General features: G+C 42.0%; 1 protein-coding gene across 10 annotated transcripts in view; it reads right to left on the bottom strand.

Moving 5' to 3' along the window:
* ACBD5 (acyl-CoA binding domain containing 5) overlaps positions 1–20,414 on the bottom strand; it is a 54,120-nt gene that overhangs the window by 10,977 nt on the left and 22,729 nt on the right. For 6 of the 10 annotated variants that reach the window (XM_043509493.1, XM_043509495.1, XM_043509501.1 and 3 more), the window contains 3 exons: positions 9,446–9,586; positions 8,361–8,570; positions 3,376–3,480 (listed from right to left, as the gene is read on the bottom strand). In XM_043509493.1, the coding sequence (XP_043365428.1) occupies positions 3,376–3,480; positions 8,361–8,570; positions 9,446–9,586 (456 nt within the window). Of the gene's footprint in view, positions 1–3,375; positions 3,481–8,360; positions 8,571–9,445; positions 9,587–14,540; positions 14,614–17,818; positions 18,349–20,414 lie in introns of those variants that run through there. The other 4 variants (XM_038388574.2, XM_038388572.2, XM_043509496.1 and 1 more) reach the window with 3 other exon arrangements.

Here is a 20,414-nt window from a genome sequence, read left to right as displayed (position 1 = left end):
TATGCAAAATGTGGGCCATTAATGGTGGTTTAGAATCTTAATGGCTCCCATTAACCAGGACAATTGACTGTAGATGGCTCTGTTTTACTTGTAAGTCTTCCTGTATATGTGTGTGCTGGGAAGTGGGTAATGAACAGTGACATGTGATCATGTCACCTGAATTGGAATCCATCTTCAACCTGGTGCTTTTCCATTGAGAAGAAGGGGTGGGAACCTGGAGGGACAAAGGATTCCCGCCTTACGCAAAACATATAAGTGGGTGGAACAGAACAAATGGGGTGGCCATCATGAGAAATTCTCTAGGTACCACCTGAGCTGGAACAAGGGCTATACCAGTGGAAAGGATTGTGCCCAGAGTAGGAAGGCGTCCAGTCTGTGAAAGAAACTTATTGAAACATCTCTGAGGGTGAGATTTTATCTGTATTCAGTTTTACTACTGTACTAGATATAGACTTGTGTGTTCCATTTTATTTTGCTTGGTAATTCACTTTGTTCTGTCTGTTACTACTTGAAACCACTTATTTCCTACTTTCTGTATTTAATAAAATCACTTTTTAATTATTATTTAACCCAGAGTATGTATTAATACCTGGGGGGGCAAACAGCTGTGCATCTCTCTCTATCAGTGTTATAGAGGGCGAACAATTTATGAGTTTATCCTGTATAAGCTTTATACAGGGTAAAAAGGATTTATTTGGGATTTGGACCCCATTGGGAGTTGGGCATCTGAGCGTTAAAGACAGGAACACTTCTTAAGCTGCTTTCAGTTTAAGCCTACAGCTGTTAGGGGACGTGGTTCAGACCTGGGTCTGGGTTTGCAGCAGGCTAGCAGGTCTGGTTCAAACCAGGCAGGGAACTGAAGTCCCATGCTGGGAGGGCAGGAAAGCAAGGGCAGACGTAGTCTCGGTACATCACTTGGCAGCCCCAAGGGGGTTTCTGTGATCCAACCATCACACACTGTCATTCTGTTTAGGAGTATTTGGCCATCAGCTTACACCTTTCACAAAACAATCGTTGCTAATATCCTTTCATCAACTATCCTCTCTAAATTTGCAATAGTATAGGATTTAGACTATACACATGTACACCAGCTGAAAGGCAAACCACGATAAAGGCCAGAGAAATGAATACCAGATTCGAACTCATTCCCAAGTTCACACGGCAGTTTGTACAGATTTCTCTTTAGACAGGTAACGTATCCTGTCCAGTTTGAGGGGAATGTTTCACTAATCTGTAGTTGAGCCCTTTGACCTATAGAAGCACATGAGCCAAACAAAAAGGCCAATGCAGTGTGATATTACCAAAAAAAATTGGCTGGAATTTTTTTTAAACTGAACTCAGGGTGCCATTCATCCCATAGCCCATGTTACTTTCCCTACAGGAACAGTTGATCAACTTGAAATTAAGCTTCAGCTACTTTTTATTACCTTAAAAAAGAAACCTTATTGATACTGAGGACAAACTAAATACAATTTGTTAAACATTTTAGCTATGCAAATGTGTGTCTCAACCTATTGATTTTCTAAAGAATGATATGGCGCACTAAAATGTGTATGATCTTAAGGGGTGAGGAGAGGATAAAAATAGGATATACCTGGGACAACTGACAAAGAAAACATGATGAAGTTAATATATTTTTTAAAGTAGTCATAAAATTCAGATGTACCACTCTTAAACTAAAGAGCCTTTTTCATTAGTATGTGAAATATATATGTTCTGGACCAAAATATAAAACATTTTATGTAATGTGAAATGCTTGAGAGACTGTTTGTTCGTGTAGCTTTCAAAAAATTAAATCTCAAGGTTAGGACACTTAAACCTAAAGGGGCTGCATAATACAAGTTAACAAAAGACTTAACAAAAAATTCTTCCAGGAAAAAAAATACATACAATTTAGCCACCTGCAACTCCATTCATCACTAGTTACTGGGATTTAGCCATATAACCTCTCATGCATCAGAAGAACATTATTCCCAAAATAGTATTTATAGGTAGACTTTTCCCATATTCAGCACTTCCTCTTCAAGTTCACTTTTTTAAAAATGCAGGAACTTTCCCCACTCTTCACAGCACAAGTTAACAACAGCCTTGGTTTAGGCTAGGTACAAAGCAAAAAGATGCTGTAGAAGCTCAGTCAGATCCACCAATACATCTAAATCCTCCCAACCAAAACCCATGCTATCCCTGTCCTTGGTGTCCCATAAATAGCTGCCACTCAAGACAAAGTAAGTGCTGGCTCTAGGATCACAAATGGAGAACAGAATGAGGCAACTAAACCTGTCATCACAGCGTAAACCAGCAATCTAACTTTTCCAAAAATGTAAAGTTAATGCAATAACCCACTACCTCTACACCAGTTGTTCTCAACCCGCAGCCCAATCAGCACACAGGTGCAGCCCATGTGACATTCTCAGAGCCATATAGGTAGTATATATATTGTGTGGATGTGGCCCACATAACACAGAGAGCTGCATATATGTGATCCACAATGGTAAATAGATTAAGAACCACTGACCTACACGCAACCTCTATTTACATATCCACAACTACATCTGAAAATTCACTGGATGCAATTCATAAACCTCAGACCTTCAGAGCTTATGCAATAGTGTTTGGTAAATCTTTCACAGCAAAAAGTTATACTTTTTTTTTCCCCCTCAAGATAATACCCTCCAATTGCTCCAAAAGAGCTTTTTAGTTTTCAACTAGGATGATCAAAGCACTTCTAATTGTCAGTGTTTTCATGCAAGTTTGGATTTCTCCATATAGTTTGCCAGTTATCCACCCACCTCATTTAAAGAGCCCCAGCAAGCTCAAACCACATATCAAAAAGTTATCTGTATAACTGTAGAAGGAAGCTTGCAACAGTTCTGCCATACCACCTCCTCCAGCAAGTTTTACTATTGGGTGATGCTTCTAACAAGATTAAAGGAATCCTGTGGGATCCGTAAGAACCAATTAGAGAGGAATGTGGTGCAGTGGTTAGGGTGCTAGCCTGGAATTTGGAAGACCCTGGTTCAATTTCTTGTTCTACTACAGTCTCACTGTACGAGCTTGGGCAAGTTTCTCTGTATCTCAGTTCCCCATTTATAAAATTCAGATAATAGTGCTTCCCTACCTCACAGGGTATTGTGAGGCACTCAGATAATATGGTAAATGGGGGTCATTTAATTTAGGTGAGGAAAGACTAGAACATTTATTTAATTATTCATTTGTAATCAAAAAGGAAGCTCACACATTTTCACAGTAGAACATTAAGTAATCCAGGCACATCTTCTGTTGTTCCTGTTTATATAAACAGGAGTTGTGAAACTCATTACATTCCACTTTAAAAATTTACCCATTAGTATGAAACTTCAGGGTTTTTTTTTTTTACCTCTTGTCCAAATTGTTCCATAGAATCACAGAAAACTTCACTATCTGAATCACTTGTCAAGTGCTGAATTCCTGAGACCTCTTCAACACTGTCTTCATTTGCACCTATACATAATTGATACACACCCAAACAATAAATACAATAAGGCCAATTCTGACAAAGAATAAGGAAATGACAATATTCAAGTGTGCTACACGTGACACCATTTTGAATGTGGTAATCTTGCACCACAGATTAAAGATTAAGAATAGGAGTTACAGGTTATAAAACTACTTTTATTGAGGAGAAAAAGATAAGCTCAATAACTGGATGCTGCTTCTTCGAGTAGATGCAGCTGTGTATTCCACTTAGGTGGGTTCACATTGGGGCTGGAGAATTTTACACAGCAGTACCCATAGAGGGGTGGTGCTAGCTTCTCGTGGCCATAGTTCCTCCCCTGACTAGATGAGGTGGCTCTTCCCTGACCCCCACACCCCCCTCATTTCCTTCTTACTGCCCGTGGCTGAAGTCAAGGCTGTGATGTTTTCAACCTCAAATCCTCTGTTCAGTGACTTCTTTTCCTAGTAGTATATAGTTTATTAGTAATCCTAGTATAGGATTAGACTTAGTGTTACTTGTAGTTCTAGTGTTCCCTCATGATACCCTCACCAGGGTTTAAACATGGTCTGTTGTGTGTGTGGGCAATCCCCAGTGATGAGTCAGTGATGCTTGCTGTGCCTAGGTGAAACCCACATCAAGTGGTGTTCAATTTGCAGATTGTTCACGAAGCAGACTCAAGTGGCGAGGAACCTTCATCTGAAGCAGCACCTGCTCAAACAGGCCATGCAACCTGCTTTGGCACTGAGCCCCTCGTTGGATCACAGGTCGCCGTCTAGTTTGGAGAATGCTGCCACTGCATCCTGGAGCTGGCGCCTCTCTGAAGAGATAGGAGTCATTCCACGTCGAGTTTGCCAAGGACAAAGTCACATAAGATGGTCCAAGTCCACTCCAGGTCCCATGAGGACAAGTCTCCCTCCTTCAGAAGGAGCATGGATCGGCACAGGTTGAATGGTGGTGCACGGGATGGAGCACCAGCCACTCCCCAGCACCATGCAGGGAGGTCAGAAATCCTGTATCTTGACTCAGGTTCTGGCCCTCAAGCATCTGTTGAGTCCAGTACTGACGAGGGTGATGCCAGCACCAGCTGCTTCCCCGCTGGTGGCATATCAGGCAGGAGTGAGTGTCTTCTGCTTTTCTGTCCCAACTTCTCTCTTGCTCCAGAACTTTTTCAGGGCTGTGTCCTTTATAGCCCTGTTGGCTGGGCAGGCTGCTGAACCTGTGGGTCTGTCAGCGATGCACCCCGATGTTTCCCTAACACACTCAATGGAAATGGGGCCAGTACCGGAGTTCGCACAAGGGATCTCCTCAGCACCAAGGTACTTCTTCAGTACCCCCATGGCTGGTACTGCCAAAGTTGCTGTGGCAGCAGTCACCGCCCTCCACTTTGCCACCGTCAGTTAGCATCGGTACCAATGCTGACTTCGGGGTCAACATTGCTCCCAGCACCAGAAACAATGGAAGCATACTCAGTGCCAGCATTACTGTTTCCACCATCAGCACCAGCCCCCTCATTATTCTGGGCTACAGAAAAGTCAGACCGGCTACTCGCACACTTTGGGCTGACCCCACCATAATCCACCAAAGGCTAGGACTCCTTGGCATCCGAGTCAGGATCTTACTTCTCCCACTTTCCATCGCCTGAGCGAGGGCTGTTCATAGAACACTATGGGTACCAGGACTGGTGCTCCTCTTGTGGTTGGGACAGAGGCCCTGGCCTGGCACCTACAGGCCACCAATACCTTATTCATAACAGTGGCCTTCATGGAATCCATGGGCCACTCTCAGTCATGGAGGTCCTACTCCTTACCCAGCTCAAAGCCAAGATCGCTGGCCAGGTCTGTAGTTGCGATGGTGATCCGCCACAGGTTCAGGTACTGGCGAACCTTCCCCTCAAGGAGCCTTGAGAGTCATCCCACCCAGGCTCAGTCCTGAAGCAGGATCGGCTCTGGCACAGGGAACACAGTCAAGATGTGGCAGTTTTGCATCAAGGAGAGTATCATGCCGATAGCCAACCACTTGCCTGGAGTTCAGAATCATCTTGCAGACCATCTCAGCAGGAATTTTTCCCCGAGTCACGTGGTCCCTCAAGACAAGCATCCTCCAGACTATCTTCCTAACCAGAAACATTCCGACGATCAACCTATATGCTAAAAGAGACACCAGGAAATGTCACCTGTTCGGCTCTTGAGGAGGCCTCAGTCCAAGCTCCCTGTCCTAAGCCTTCCATCTCTAAGATGGCAAGCAGCTCCCTTCTATGCCTTTCCCTCGATCCCAATCATCCCACAGGTCATCCTAAAGCTGAAGGTGGACAGGACTAAGCTCATCCTCATTGCCCTGGCATGTCCAAGGCAGTGTTGGTTTTCCAACTTTATTGCGCTGTCAGTTCAGTCTCCCATCCCTTCCTCTTTATCCCAACCTACTCACTCAGAATCACAGCCCACGTTGCACCCCATACTCAGCTCCCTGCATCTCACAGCCTAGCTGCTGAATGGCAGAATGAGGATGAAGAGCAGTGTTTAGCAACTGTTCAGCAGGTTCTACTCAACGGTAGGAAGCCCTCTACCACTATAGTCTATTCGGCAAAATGGAAACAGTTTTCCATGTGGTCACTGACATACAGAATTCAACCAAAGCTGGCTTCCATCCAGGACATCTTGGAGTACCTGCTGCACCCTCAATTGTCGGGACTTGTGCTTTATTCATTGAAAGTGTATCTGGCAGTAATATTGCCATTTTATCCCCCTATTCAGGGGAGATCAGTCTGCTCCAATCCCATGGTAGTAAAATTCTTAATGGAGCTTCTTTGCCTGTATTCTCTGGTCCAAGAGCCAGTTCCTCTGGGTGACCTGAACATGGTCCTAGCGGCACTGATGAGCTCCTAGCATCTTGTCCCTTTCCGCTCGTGTCAAAAAGCTGCATTCCTGGTAGAAATAACATTCACAAGGGAAGTGTGAAAGTTGCAGGTTCTGATGGCAGGGCCTCCTTACACACAATTCTCCAAAAACAAGGTGACTTTACGATACATCCAAATTTTTTGTCTAATATAGTTTCTCAATTTCATTTGAGCCAGGCGGTATAATTACCTTTGTTCTTTCCTAAGCTGCATTCACCTCTGGAGGAGCAGCATCTCCATACATTAGATATCAGGTGATGTCTAGCCTTCTATCTGTACAGAACTGAACTATTTTGTGCTTTGCCTCACCTGTTTGTGTCATATGCAGATCATATGAAGTATCAAGTAGTCTCTTCACAGACGAACTCTAGATGACTGCATATGAAATAGCTTCAACTTCTTCCCCTCAGCAGGTGCAAGCTTATTCAGTGAGAGCACAAGCAACGTCAATAGCATTCCTCAGTGACTTTTCCATATTGGACATTTGTAGGGCTGCTACCTGGTCATCCATCCATCCATCCGTTTACAAATGGTTATGCCATTACTGATTCTTCCAGGGTGGATGCAACATTCGGAAGGGTGGTCCTACAATCCTTGTTCAGGTAGACTCTGTGCCCTGCCTCTGGGGCAGGAGGAAGAAAGGTCATACTGCTTGTGAGTCACCCAAGTGGAATATGTGGTTGCATCTACTCACAGAAGAAGAAACATGAAAAATTTGCATCTACTTAAAGAAACTGTAACCATGATTCTCCAAGATGTGATGCAGATGAATATTGAGAAGTACATTAAGCTTTTACAGGGCCCTGGGCCAGAGAAAGTGGGGACCCCTCCCCACCCCTTCCGCCTGCAGTCCCTCCAACCCTCTTGCAAGGGAAATGGGATTGGGGCACGGGGGCTTGCCCCACTCCACCCACCCAGCACTCCTGTCGTGGAGCGGGGTCGGGGTGCAGGGGCTTCCAGAGTGCCAGGTGGGTGAAGGGGAACAAGCTCCCACGCCCTGACCCCACTCCCCAACTGGAGCACTGGGCATGCAGGGAGACAAGCCTCCACACCTCAACCCCACTCCCTGGCAGGAGCACCACGTGGGCAAGCGAACGGGGGCAAGCCCTTGCGCCTCAACCCTGCTCCCTGGCAGGAGTGCCGGGCAGGTGGAGCAGGTCAGAGTGCCCATTTTTCTGGGGGTCCTCCAATTGGCCAGGGCCCTGGGCATGGGTCCCATTGGCCCAGTGACTAATCCGCTACTCTGCGTATTCTATAACCCTCCCTCCATCAGAGTCTCATCTCCAGATGTTCAGTGTGAAGGAACTGAGTGGGGCTTGGGGCAGCACCGACTCATATAGCTAGGGGAGGATCTAATGGTCACAAGGTGCAAGTGCTACTCCTCTACAGGTTAAGTTACATAAATTCTCTGGCTCCAGCCCGCACACACCTAAGTGGAATACATGTATGCATCACATCTCGAAGAACCACAGTTACAGTTATTAACCATTTCATTACTGTTCTAGAACAAAGGGTTTAATGCTTTGTAGTTTACTTCATTCCCTTTCCCAAACACATTGTAGAGTAGTATTTCAGTCTGAAGTTGTTGATTTGTCTCCAGGGTAAAGTTTAAGTTAGCCATTTAAATATTTGAATTCATAGACACAGTCTTTGGAAGTTATAATATAGATCTCAGTGATTTTCATCCTGTTACTTCTTAGGTTCAAATTCAAATAGCATTTCAACATATGAAATTTTAAAACAAAAACAAAACTAATCAAGTTTCTGTAAGTAAAAATAGTTTTCGGCCTCCCCGTCTCTGGATTCATCTCTTTTTCTGTTACAGATCTTGAGGGAAAAAGTGAATATAAACCTGTATTCTAATTTTAATCACATTTAATTTTCTTTCTTAAAAATTCTGTGGTTAAAGGGCACCAGCTGCAGCTCTCCAAATCCCTGAAGTAAGCTTTACTCAGAGAATATGCAAATAATGTACTCATGTGAGGACAATACCTTGGTGAACACTGTTATTAGTTTTTCCCGTTAGTTCTAGGCTTCGCTCTACTTTCTTTATTTCTTCCTCCACATTTAAGCCATTCAGGGCAGATTTAGTCTGGATGCCATTCTGCATTTCTGGAATAAAGTTGTCCTTATAACCGCCATTAGTGACAATACTTTCCAAATCCTTAGCTGCTACTGAGTCCTGCTTTACAGTCTTATAGTCTGTGAAAGAACAAGGAAACCTTGCAAATAAAAAGCCATGTGACTTATGGTGCAAAACACGTTTCTCCAGATAGTTGACTTTCTGATCTGCCGTGTATATCTTATATGGTCTGAATCAGATTTAGATTACATTTTTACTTGGAGCTAGGTTCACAGGGTTAGTTCTGCACCTTTAAATAAAATAAGCTTAAACGCAAAAAAAATCCTAAACTTTCATTCTACATAGCAAGCAAAACAGGTATTTTTAAAAATAAAAGTAGCAAATCCACTGTAGCCCTCATCAGTTAGTAAAACTAAGAGGATTATTAGTTTTCTCATAGAAAAAACGGCTAAATTCTAAATGCATAGTTTTTCTTGGGTTTCATATGAGACCTGTATTTTCCTAAAATCCCCACAAACACACACAAAATCCTCACTGAAAAACTTTCCTTTTATCTTTCGTTGAAGAAAAGGAAGAAAGAGGATTTTTTTATTCTGCGGTTGTATCCCATGCACCTACATGCACTCACAGCCACCCACAAGATAAACAGGTCCTAAACATAAAACAGAATAACCATACACAGCACACCTTAGGCCCTGATCTTGTAAGCTGTTATGTGCAGAGATACCCCTAATGAAATTAATGAGGCTCTCTATATATGCAGGGCTCTGCTTGTATGAAACAGGTTTTAGGATTGTTGTCCTTAGTCCTCCACCTGTAATTCAGGTTGAAAGGTGATCCCATTCTTCATATGTATTTTTCTGTGCACTTTGTATAAAACAAAATAAATTTACTGATGTATCTCACACGACATTCAAGATTTACAGCCATTTAGGGGAGCAATACAGCCCTTTGTGTTGGAAAAGGTATAATAGTTTAGGACAAGAAACTACACCTTTTTCACTTGATTGTATTTCTTTTTCCTCTTCTTCTTCATGACCCTCTTCCTCTTCCGATTCTGCTCCACTGTCACTGCTCTCAGCTTTACCATTCACAGCCTTAGAATTTGGTGTGGAAGTCATAACATTACCAAAGTCTAAAGACAAATGTTAAAATGACAAGAATTTTAGTATTTATTTTAAAATCACAATTTAGAAGTGTTATTTAATAGCTCTTTATAGAATTTTCAGACTAGAACATTTCTCCAATATGCTCAATTTAATTCTATCTTATTTCATTTTTAAAATTATCATCCTCCTTACTGTCACTCACCACACAACGTCTGTGTGTAACTGCAGATGAATTGCTTCCTCTGAATCAGATCAAAAATAGTACAGGAACTAACTAGCAAAAATCATTGTTCTTGCTATGCTGCTAACATCAAAGACGTGGAAAATATTACCCCGTTCATAGCACTACAGCAGTAACACTATAGGGAAGACTGAGATGGCCATTCTGTTCTAAGCCTATGTTTCTATATTTCTCTAAAAGTTCCCGTTGGGTTTAAAATGTCTCAAGTTTTCTCTCAGCCCAAAAGTGAATTTTGAAAAAAAGTTTTGTAAAACCCCATCCACTCCTGTGAATAGTATAAATGTGAAGAGGATACAGTTTTTAACATTTATTTTGGCATTCTAACACAAATGGCTTATCTTTACTACTTCAGCTCTACTATACAATAAAGTGAGACATCAGTGAAATCAAGTGCCTTTGAATTGTTTGAAGAAAATTCACTTAAGGAAGTGTTCTCTTTGAAAGAGGATATAGTAGGCATTATTTTTCTTTAATGATTTGAACAGATTCCAGTTGTGATCTTTAGACTTGCATTCACATGCTAACATCTACCTAGAGAAGTGTACATGAAAATAAATAGAGGTGCACTGATTTCTACAATTAGAGGCTGAAACAAACAGAGTGCACTTGTTTGAATGTCGAATTAAACACAGATTTTAAAAAGCAAACCTCATTGAAATAAACATTTCAATAGGACCAAGGCTATGGACATAAAAATGATCTCCACACCTCCCATCATTCGAAGGATCATATATTAAAATAAACATGTTTAATCAATGTGCAATCAATTGGGTATTCTTTTTTAAAAACAACAGCAAAGTCAATTGAGAATATTCTCTCAATTCTACCACACTACCACACATATATATTAAGACATACATTGATGTCAGGCAATAAAAGTACGAAATAATACGGGGACAGAGTTACAGTGCAACCCTTAAACTTTTGAACTTAATATCAAGGCTGAATTCTTGTCTGTTTTAACTGTCAGCCTTATCACTGTATTAGCACAGTTTTTACATTAACTTTGTCCGACCCATGAAGGATTAATTCTTAAATTTGGGTTGCATAATAATATACAATTATATTAGATATATTAAACCTGCTCTAATATTTTCTTTGCTGCAATGTAATTTAGCATTCAGAGTTTTCTACATAAACTAACCTTTGGGTGGGGAGGGAGGCAGGCAGGCTGGCTAGCCACACTCCTCTAGTTTCAGGAAACTATGGCCTAATTTGATCACTGTCAAGAGTATGAGCGAACATGTGATCTCTTGCTCCCCATATTCCTATTCAACAAAACTTGCTTGTAAGGAAACCTGTTTTGCAAGATGGAAAGTCCCAGCATTTTCCCAATATATTATTGAGGAATTGTGCCCCATTTACAGTGAAGATTGAAGATATTTTATTTTCGGGCAGGGGAGATGGGGAGGCTAATGATGACATTTCTCAGATTCCTGGCAACGTGAACAGGAAGCTTTCCTGCTACCACCTTTCCCTGTGAAATAAAAAGGTGCAACCAAGTATCCTGCCCAGTCATGTGGGATCTAAACAGGGAATACAAGGGTAGGAGGTGGCTCCATACACCAAGTTTTTGTTGAGAGCAGGAGAGGGAGAACTAAAATCTGGAACCGTTGAACTATACCCAGATTGCTGTAAGCCACAACCTCATCATAAGTGCATTCTATGGTATTTACTCTTTTCTTTTTGTATTGTAGAGGCTTGCCATAATTAAGCATACACTCTCCTCATTGAGCTCTAACCCCAGCCAGAACAAATACTAAGGAGACCTTAACCATTTGGGATGGGGTTAATTTGGGTAGTATGTTATCAAAGTTGGAATTAGGGAAGGGCACCAGGGGCAATAGCTCTACTCTTATGAAAAGTGCTATGGAATATCTGAATGATCAGGACCTTTGTTTACTTCTCATCCAAAAGGTCACGTCCAGCAGCATAGTGCTCCCTAAGATCATGCTGAGGCATCCATTCAATGCTGAACCAGAGGAAGAGCACCACACGTAATAGCTGGTCATCACCAATACTTCTGTGGTACCCTTGCTTTGCATGCTTTTCATCACAGGTGTCCCACCAATGTCCTGACCAGGTTCAACACTATTTAACTTAATATATCTCACAAGATCAGAGCCCAAAGTAGCATGGTTGCTGGCATCCTCCTCCTTATCCTGTACCAGCACCAATGTAAACCACTAACTTTGTGCATGATAGACTGAAGAATATAATGCTATTCAGAACCACTAGTCAGAACCACTGGACAGTATCCGGGGCTCACATGCCTTAAGAGGGTCCTGGCTACCTTTTGAGGAATGTGCTTTTATAAAGGGGGGAGTGGCAGAAGGGGGGGAGCGGGGAGTGGCAGAAAGCTTTTTAAACCTGTAGGTCACTTTGTGCTAATTTTGAATCCCCCCCACTTTTCCATTCTCATTATCCGAAATCAGACTGCAGGACTGAAATGGAGGAAAGAAAAAGGCACGTCTTGCCAAACTTCCTGAGCCCTATACATTCTTCTGTCAACTATACAAATCACTAAAGCAATTTTGGAAGAGTGATACAGTAGGCACATTCCTAACAGGAACTCCATTATACTGCTGTTTTGGGATGGTTACACATGCCAGGATTTTTGCTTAGCTTGGGCAGTGTCCTTTTATCAAGAGGACCTGGTATACTTCTGTTCACATCCCATCCTCCAGGTTTTTCCATGCATCATTTCAAAAAGCTTAAATAAAATCTTGTCTTCTAGATTGGTACAAGTTTCTCTCATGAAACTATAACAGTCAAAGATTGTTGGAAACCCATCAATGGCAATGTGTGTAATACTGCACATGCTCATTATCTTCATCTCATTATCATTACCTTTACTAATAACTGGCTGTGCAGGCCCCACACCTTAGATGACAGTGGTTATTTTATCCCCTTGGGAGAGGCTATAAGACATCTTATGCTTCCTCATACTATAGCACCGGATGTTAAATAATTTTTGATATGCTAAGTTAAGTGGCCTGCACTCATACCACCTTGTGAAGTAACTCCCTCCACTCTCCTAAGCTAAGTAGGTTCAGGCCAGCTCAATTCTTAGATGGCAGACCTCAAAAGAAACATGCAAATGCTGCAGGATGTTATCTTGGTAATTGAGTATGTGGTATTTTTTTTCTGACCTTTTGCAATCATTACAGATCACATAGCACTTTGCTTCTGAAAATGAATGCTTAATGGTAGTGTCTTGGTTCACTTCCAAGCTACACAATTACATTTTGCCAACTTAAATTCTCTCTGCATTGCCTACAGAATTGTTTGCTTCCTTTCATGAACTGCTGCATTCTTCTATGTCTTTCAATGAAGGGTGGAGTGATTACAGTGTCTATCATTTCTCATGAGATGTTGTGAAGCTTAGATAATCTTCATAGGCCCATTGATCTTTGGATAAAAAGCATATAAAAAGGTCAAGGTAGTATTATTTGTGCAGTCCATGGGACAGGAACAATTGAAAATTTGATATAATAGATGATGGTGTCAGAGTGGTAACTCAGCATGTTGTCAGAATGCAACTCAATCTCCTTCAAGCTCTCTTAATACAACGTGCAACTTACTGCTGCAAAGGAAATTTTCATGGTTGTGCTCTCTGCCCAACACATGTGCAGTGTAGCAGCTGGCTGTGCAATCATCTGCTCTACTTATTGCAATTGTCACCACAAATAAATGAGAGACGAGAGGATTCTATCAAACGGAGATGGAACAAACCATTTGGACATCTGTTTTTACATTTACCAGTGTTTTATCCACTCGTTTTAGATGTGGCTTTACATTAACCAGAAGTGCTTTCAATACTTCCCCTGTAAAATTTATCCCAAAGGCTGCTGGATCTTCTTGACAGTAAGATTTCCCCCAGTATTCACCCTAATTTTTCCCTTTTCTAATTTATTCTTCCTAATCTTAGTTGTACCTTATAACAGTGGTTTTCAAACCACGGGTCACAACCCAGTACTGGGTCATGGAATGTAAGGCACTGGGTCACGGCGACTCTGGTCAGCACCACCAACCAGACTATTCAAAGTCCCGTCAGAGGTGCTGCCTGGCTAAGGCAGGCTAGTTCCTACCTGTTCTGACACTGCGCTGCACCCTGTAAGCGGCCAGCAGCACGTTTGGTTCCTAGGTGGGGAGGGAGGGTCACAGGGCTCCAGGTGCTGCCCCGCCCCAAGCACCGGCTCTGCAATCCCATTGGCCAGTTCCTGGCCAATGGGAGCTGGAAGGGCAGTGCCTGCAGACGAGAGTCACACAGAGCCACTTGCACATCTTCGCTTAGGAGCCAGACCTGCTGCTGGCCATTTCTGGGGCGCAGTGTGGTCTGCAGTGCTAGGACAGGCAGAAAGCCTGCCTCTGATCCACCACTGACTAGGAGCCACCCAAGGTAACCCCATGCCCCAATCCCCTGCCCCAGCCCTGAGTTCCCACAAAGCCCCTTCCTGCACCCCAAACTCCTCATCCCCAGCCCCACCTCAGAGCCCTGCCCCAGCCCAGAGCCCCCTCCCACACCCTGAACCCCTCATTCCCAGCCCTATGCCGCAGCCCTCATCTCCCACACCCCAGCCCTAAGCCCCTCCCACACCCCAAACTCCTCATCCCCAGGTCTGTTGGGTTGTAGGCATCAACAATTTTCTTCAACTGGGTTGCCAGAAAAAAAAAAGTTGGAAAACCACTGCCTTATAATATAGTAAATAATCACTCTCCCTCCTTGGTGTTTATACCCTTGAAATCTTTGGAGACTAATCCTGTCCACACTCCTCCTGCACCTGAGGAACATCCAGAGCTGTTCTTATACTACAAAAGTACTTATCTGAATTCCAAACAGCTATTTGGTCAATCACATTGATGTCGTTTTAGTCACTGGTTTTGAGCATCCACAAACAGCTTTTTGTTGCTATGATTGCTGTAGGAATGGCTGTTTGTTATAAAAATACCTGTACGGCTATGCAACAAAGCTATTCAGAGGCAATAGCTGAGTCTGTATCACATTTGTGCTTTTAGTCTCACCAAGTGCAGAGAATAGGGACACCCACTCCTCCCTTACCTGTGCCATTCCCTCTCACAGAAAGGGGGTTGGACTTTCAGAAATGTCCCCCTCCCCCAATCCCATGGAGGGCAGACTACCACCAAGTAGGTACCTAAAATCCCTTCTGGGTGGGAAAGATGTGATCTGTGTCTGGAAGGTCCACTGCACCCAGATGGACAGGAGGGGGGAGCCACAATTGCACTCCATGCTTTGCAACAGAAAAACTAAGGAGTGAGGGAAAAGAGAGAGAGAGAGAGAGGTCTGTTTTAAAGCAACAGAAAACTGGATCCCTGGGTCACCTATACCCCAGGCACTTCAATCTACGACTGAGTAGCCTGCATCAAAAGTTGCTCCCCCTGCAATAGGTGAACAAAGCTATCCCAGGCTTACTAGCTAAAGGGCTTTTTACAATGCCTAGATTAATCACAGACTCATGGGTTACACAGATGATTTCTTTTCCATACATACTTGAGGCCCCGATTAGAGTCATGTTTTTGCTTCTACAATAAGGCTTATGTGCATGAAGCACTTTACCCCATGCTGACTGGATACATTTCCAACACCAATCAAACAGAGAACTACCTACATCTGTTCTTTTCTATTGCCTATTCTATATAGGCCATTTTACTATTTTGTAATTTTTGCTGTCCTTCATAAGCACAGCCTTTAGAGAAACCTATGCTTTCACATCATGATACCAGAGCTAATCAAGTACAAATCTGATCTGTAAACTGTAATGCTCTGCACATATATTATACAGTATATGCATAGGTTCATTAAACCTCCTTTATTAATGTTAGATGAAGGGGCTTCTGACTATCAGCCTTTCCAGTAGTGAGTGGAACAGCTGGTTCTAGACATACAATCTTGGGCCAGTGACTGATTATTAACAATGACACTAATTGTTTACTCAGCACACCCTGAAGCAGAAAACAGCCAGGCAACTGAGGCAAGAAAGAGGAAAATATTAGACTCTCTTTTAAACATTTAAATAAGGCAAGAGAAAGGAGGAAGAATGAAATTTTCCTCTTCGCACTTTCTCCAAAGCGGTTTATTTTTATATTTTAACATATTGTTATAGCACAAACACAATGTGAGCAGTGAAATATTCTCTAATACCACACAAGAGAATTGGAGAGTATGTGAGGCTCAGTTTCTCAGGCCTTACTACACTGGAGCCATTGTGGTTGAAGCTACATCAGTGCAACCTCCTAGTGCAGACAAGGCAAGCTGAGATTTGCACCACTGGTGCCCAAAACTGGAATATACCCTTCTGACTTCCACTAATCATGCCTTTAATCCTTTTTTTTGTAATAAGCTCATCCTGCAGAGAGTAACAGCATAATACTGGAAGGTTTTAATTCACAAATTAAATGCTAACCGCCTTCCTACCACTACCCCTGACAAAATATACTGAATACAATTCTAAATTGTAAGAGGAAACTGAGGTTTAAAGACATCCCTCACTCACCAATCCTAAATTTTTATTCCCCCTCTGAACATGTTACTCTGCTGTGGTGCAGTTTCCCATCCAAACCACTCTGCTAAAGCATCTATAAACTCCATGGTAACACAGGTTCCAATTGCTCTCATCTGCTGGTAAAGCCTTAGAGGTAAAGCCTATAAATACTTCTTTCTTGGGTTATAGTGTCAGGGTTCCTTCTCCACTCTGAACTCTAGGGTACAGATGTGGGGACCCTCATGAAAAACCCCCTAAACTTATTTTTACCAGCTTAGGTTAAAATCTGGTATGCTGCCACCACTAAGCGATTTAACAAAGAATCAGAGAAGAGACCACTTGGAAACATCTTCTCCCAAAATATCCCCTCAAGCCCTTACACCTCCTTTCCTGGTGAGGCTTGAGAATAAACAAGATGAGCACAAACCAGCCTCAGATTTTTAAGACCCAAAAAACCCAATCAGATGCTTAAAAAACAGAACTTTATTAGAAGAACAAAAAAAGATAAGAGAACAACTCTGTAAGATCAGAATGGAAGATAATCTTACAGGCAGTCAGATTCAAAACATAGAGAATCCCTCTAGGCAAAACCTTAAGTTACAAAAAGACACAAAAACAGGAATACACATTTCCTCCAGGATAGCGAATTTCACAAGCCAAAGCAAAGAACCTAACGTATTTTCTAGCTAGATTACTTACTAACTTTACAGAAGTTGGAGGGCTTGCATCCTTGATCTGTTCCCAGCAAAGGTATCACACAGACAGACAAAAGCCTCCCCCAACCCATTTGAAAGTATCTTGTCCCCCCATTGGTCATTTCTTGGTCAGGTGCTAGCTGAGCTTCTTAACCCTTTACAGGTAAGAGGATTTTATAGTACTGTATCAGAGCTTCTTAACCCCTTCCCTTTATATTTATGACATATGTCATAGCCATAGGGTTATCATAAAAATCCTAAGAAAACAAACAATTATAAACAAGCATGTTTGATGGCAAACACTGCAGAAATAAATCAAACATAAAACAAAGAAGAGATGGAGGATGTTTCACAATAAAGCAAGCTGGGGAAAGTGAGACACTGAAAGCACTAATATTGGTGCAACTGACATGAAAGGCTTTCTGAAAAATGCAACTACTTAAAAGCAAACAATTATTACTACCTTCTGAAAGCAAGTTTCATTAGAAAAAAGGTAAATAAATGTTATGAGAAAAAAATTATTTTTCAAGTGGGATTTCTCTTCCAGGCTTGACTACACAGCTGTTGGTGCAGAAATGTCTTCCAGCCAGAGATATGCTCTCCAAGCATATCCAGGACTTCAGTGAATACTATTATTACTATAGCACCTAGGATTTTTAAAGCCTAAATACTGAATTAAATGTAGAAAAATAGCTTTACAGCCACCACTGTAATTGCATCAATGCAAATTTGTGATACAGGCAAGGGTAGCTGTGATTTACACCAGTGTTCCCAGAAACTTGGGTATATTGCAACAGTTCAAATCATGACTTCCCTTACCTACGGTAGGAGCTTGTATTGGTGCAGCTATGTCAATGGTTGGAATCTGGACAAATTCCCACAAAGACAAGTATTCTTCAGGTTGACAGAACCGAATGGTAGTACAGTGGTATGTTCTGCTTCTAAGGGGAGCGTAAAGGTGAGTGCGCTTCATGATCTTATACAACCATGTGTTGCACAACCTCTAGCAGCACTGAAGTCCACACCTAATTTTCATATAGATTTATATGGCATTTTAATTAATGTAAAGGCACAGGTATTTTTAATTTATAAAGCACAGTAAGTGTACAAAAATAGCATTTTAAACAGACAATGTGTTGCAGGGTACAGGGAAAATTCTATCAATCAGGAGACTGCTTCACTGAAGCTTATTTCTTGAGGATCTGGCTAAATCTTTGAGGTGGCTATGAACATTATGAAATTGAGCTGATTAGGTGCTGTTTGGATTTATTCAGATTCACAATATGAAGCCTTGTTCACAAATAAGTAGTCTCAAAGAAGGTTATAGTAATGAGTTAGCTTTGTAACTCTGGACATCTGTCACTTGCCCAGCATTTGCAGAAAATTGAAAAAAAAAAAAAATCCTTTCACGAAACCTGGATCAGATCACTGTAATTGAATCAATTCTAGCTAATCTTTGACTTCAGTTTTTTCAGCCTCAGCTGGAAGCGAATCTTCAAAAAACTTGATCTCTTTTGTCCTTCTGGAAGTCTCTGAACCATCCATCAATGTTATTTTAACACTAGAACATAAGAATGGCCATATTGGGTCACAAAATCAATGGTCCTTCTAGCCCAGCATCCTGTCTTCCAACAGTGGCCAATGCCAGATGCTTCAGAGGGAACTAACAGAACAGGCCAATTATTGCATGATCCAACCCGTCGTCCAGTCCCAGCATCTGGCAGTCAGAGGCTTAGGGACACCCAGAGCATGGGGTTGCATTCCTGACCATCTTGGCCAACAGCCATTGATGGCCCTACCCCTCCATGAACTTACCTAATTCTTCTTTGCACTCAGTTATACTTTCGTCCTTCATAACATCCCCTGGCAACAAGTTCCACAAGTTGACAGTGCATTGTATGAAGAAGTGCTTCCTTTTTTGTTTTAAACCTGCTGCCTACTAATTTCATTGGGTGACCCCTTGTTCTTGTGTTATGTGAAGGGGTACTTCCTTATTCACTTTCTCCACACCATGCATGATTTTATAGAAACATAGGGCTGACTGTCACATTTTTTGAGCATTTGTTCGGAAGTCAGAAAATGGAAAGTAATTTATCTGAAGTAGCTATATTGCAGCTAAAAACAAAGAGGTCCTTCACCAATGTTCTGCCCTCTATTGCTACAGCAGCTGCAAGCATAGTTGCTCACTCTCTTTTAAAACCCTAACAGCTGCAAGCAAAGAGTTCACATTCTTCTTTGAAGTTTAGCATTTTCATATAAATGAAAATATTTTTGTGGACCGTTGATAGTCAAGAAGTGACTTAATACTTGCAGAGGAAGGAATACTCAGAGCCCTGCAGAGTTTGCGACAGAATGAGCCTTCAACATAAACAAACTTCCCAGGATAAATGTTGCTTTGATTCCTTGATCTGTTCAGACTATCTACTGCAGAGGTAGATACTCTCTACCTCGAAGTCTGATTGTCTACTCTCCTCCCACTACCCACTCTGGCTGATATTCCACTTCTCCAGAGGTAAAGGGTACTAGCACAAGGCTGTGGATTGTATTCCACAGACCTAATAGACTATCTTCTGTGCAGTCTGTCTAAATATATTAGATAAATGTTGATTAACTATACTACTACTGGTCATTTAAACTAGTTTCAGGCTTCAGAGTTAACTCTTCAGTTAGAGAGGAGGGAGTTCACACAGTTCAGAATCCTCTGTACAGTAAGACAGTACTGCAGCAGTTCACATTTGGAAAGTTTCCTTTGCAAGTACAGGGAGCAGAAACTTCAATGGGAAAAAAAAAAAGTCAAAAGCTTAAACTCTGCTGTAACAGAGGCCATCAATGAGCTACTGGAAACACCCTGGCAAGCCAAAGTTGTGGACCATGATTCTGCTGCAATCTTTCACTAATTCAAGACAGGTTTCAGAGTAGCAGCCGTGTTAGTCTGTATTCGCAAAAAGAAAAGGAGTACTCGTGGCACCTTAGAGACTAACAAATTTATTAGAGCATAAACTTTCGTGAGCTACAGCTCAATGCATCCGATGAAGTGAGCTGTAGCTCACGAAAGCTTATGCTCTAATAAATTTGTTAGTCTCTAAGGTGCCACAAGTACTCCTTTTCTTTTTACTAATTCAAGAGTTACATTGATGTGCCTTTGAGGGAGACATGTCCAGTTTTTAGATAAAGATAACTGCCTTAGTACTGAGATTAAATGTTGCATCTAGCTAGGTGAAGCTACCCCAGTTTGTATTTCTAAGTTTATTTCTAGGTAGTTCCTGTAGCTTTGAGTACAGGAACTACAATTCCCAGGATGCATTGGGTACAAGGAGGAACAGAGGGAGAATGAGGAAAAGAAAGGAAGAATGTGAGCTCTGTGAAAGAATGAGGGGAATAAACCTTTCCTTGCTGTTATCATAGAACCACAGGG

This window comes from Dermochelys coriacea, chromosome 2 (genome assembly GCF_009764565.3).
Source record: "Dermochelys coriacea isolate rDerCor1 chromosome 2, rDerCor1.pri.v4, whole genome shotgun sequence".
NCBI lineage: Eukaryota > Metazoa > Chordata > Testudines > Dermochelyidae > Dermochelys > Dermochelys coriacea.
This window is presented reverse-complemented; position numbering and strand designations above follow the sequence as displayed.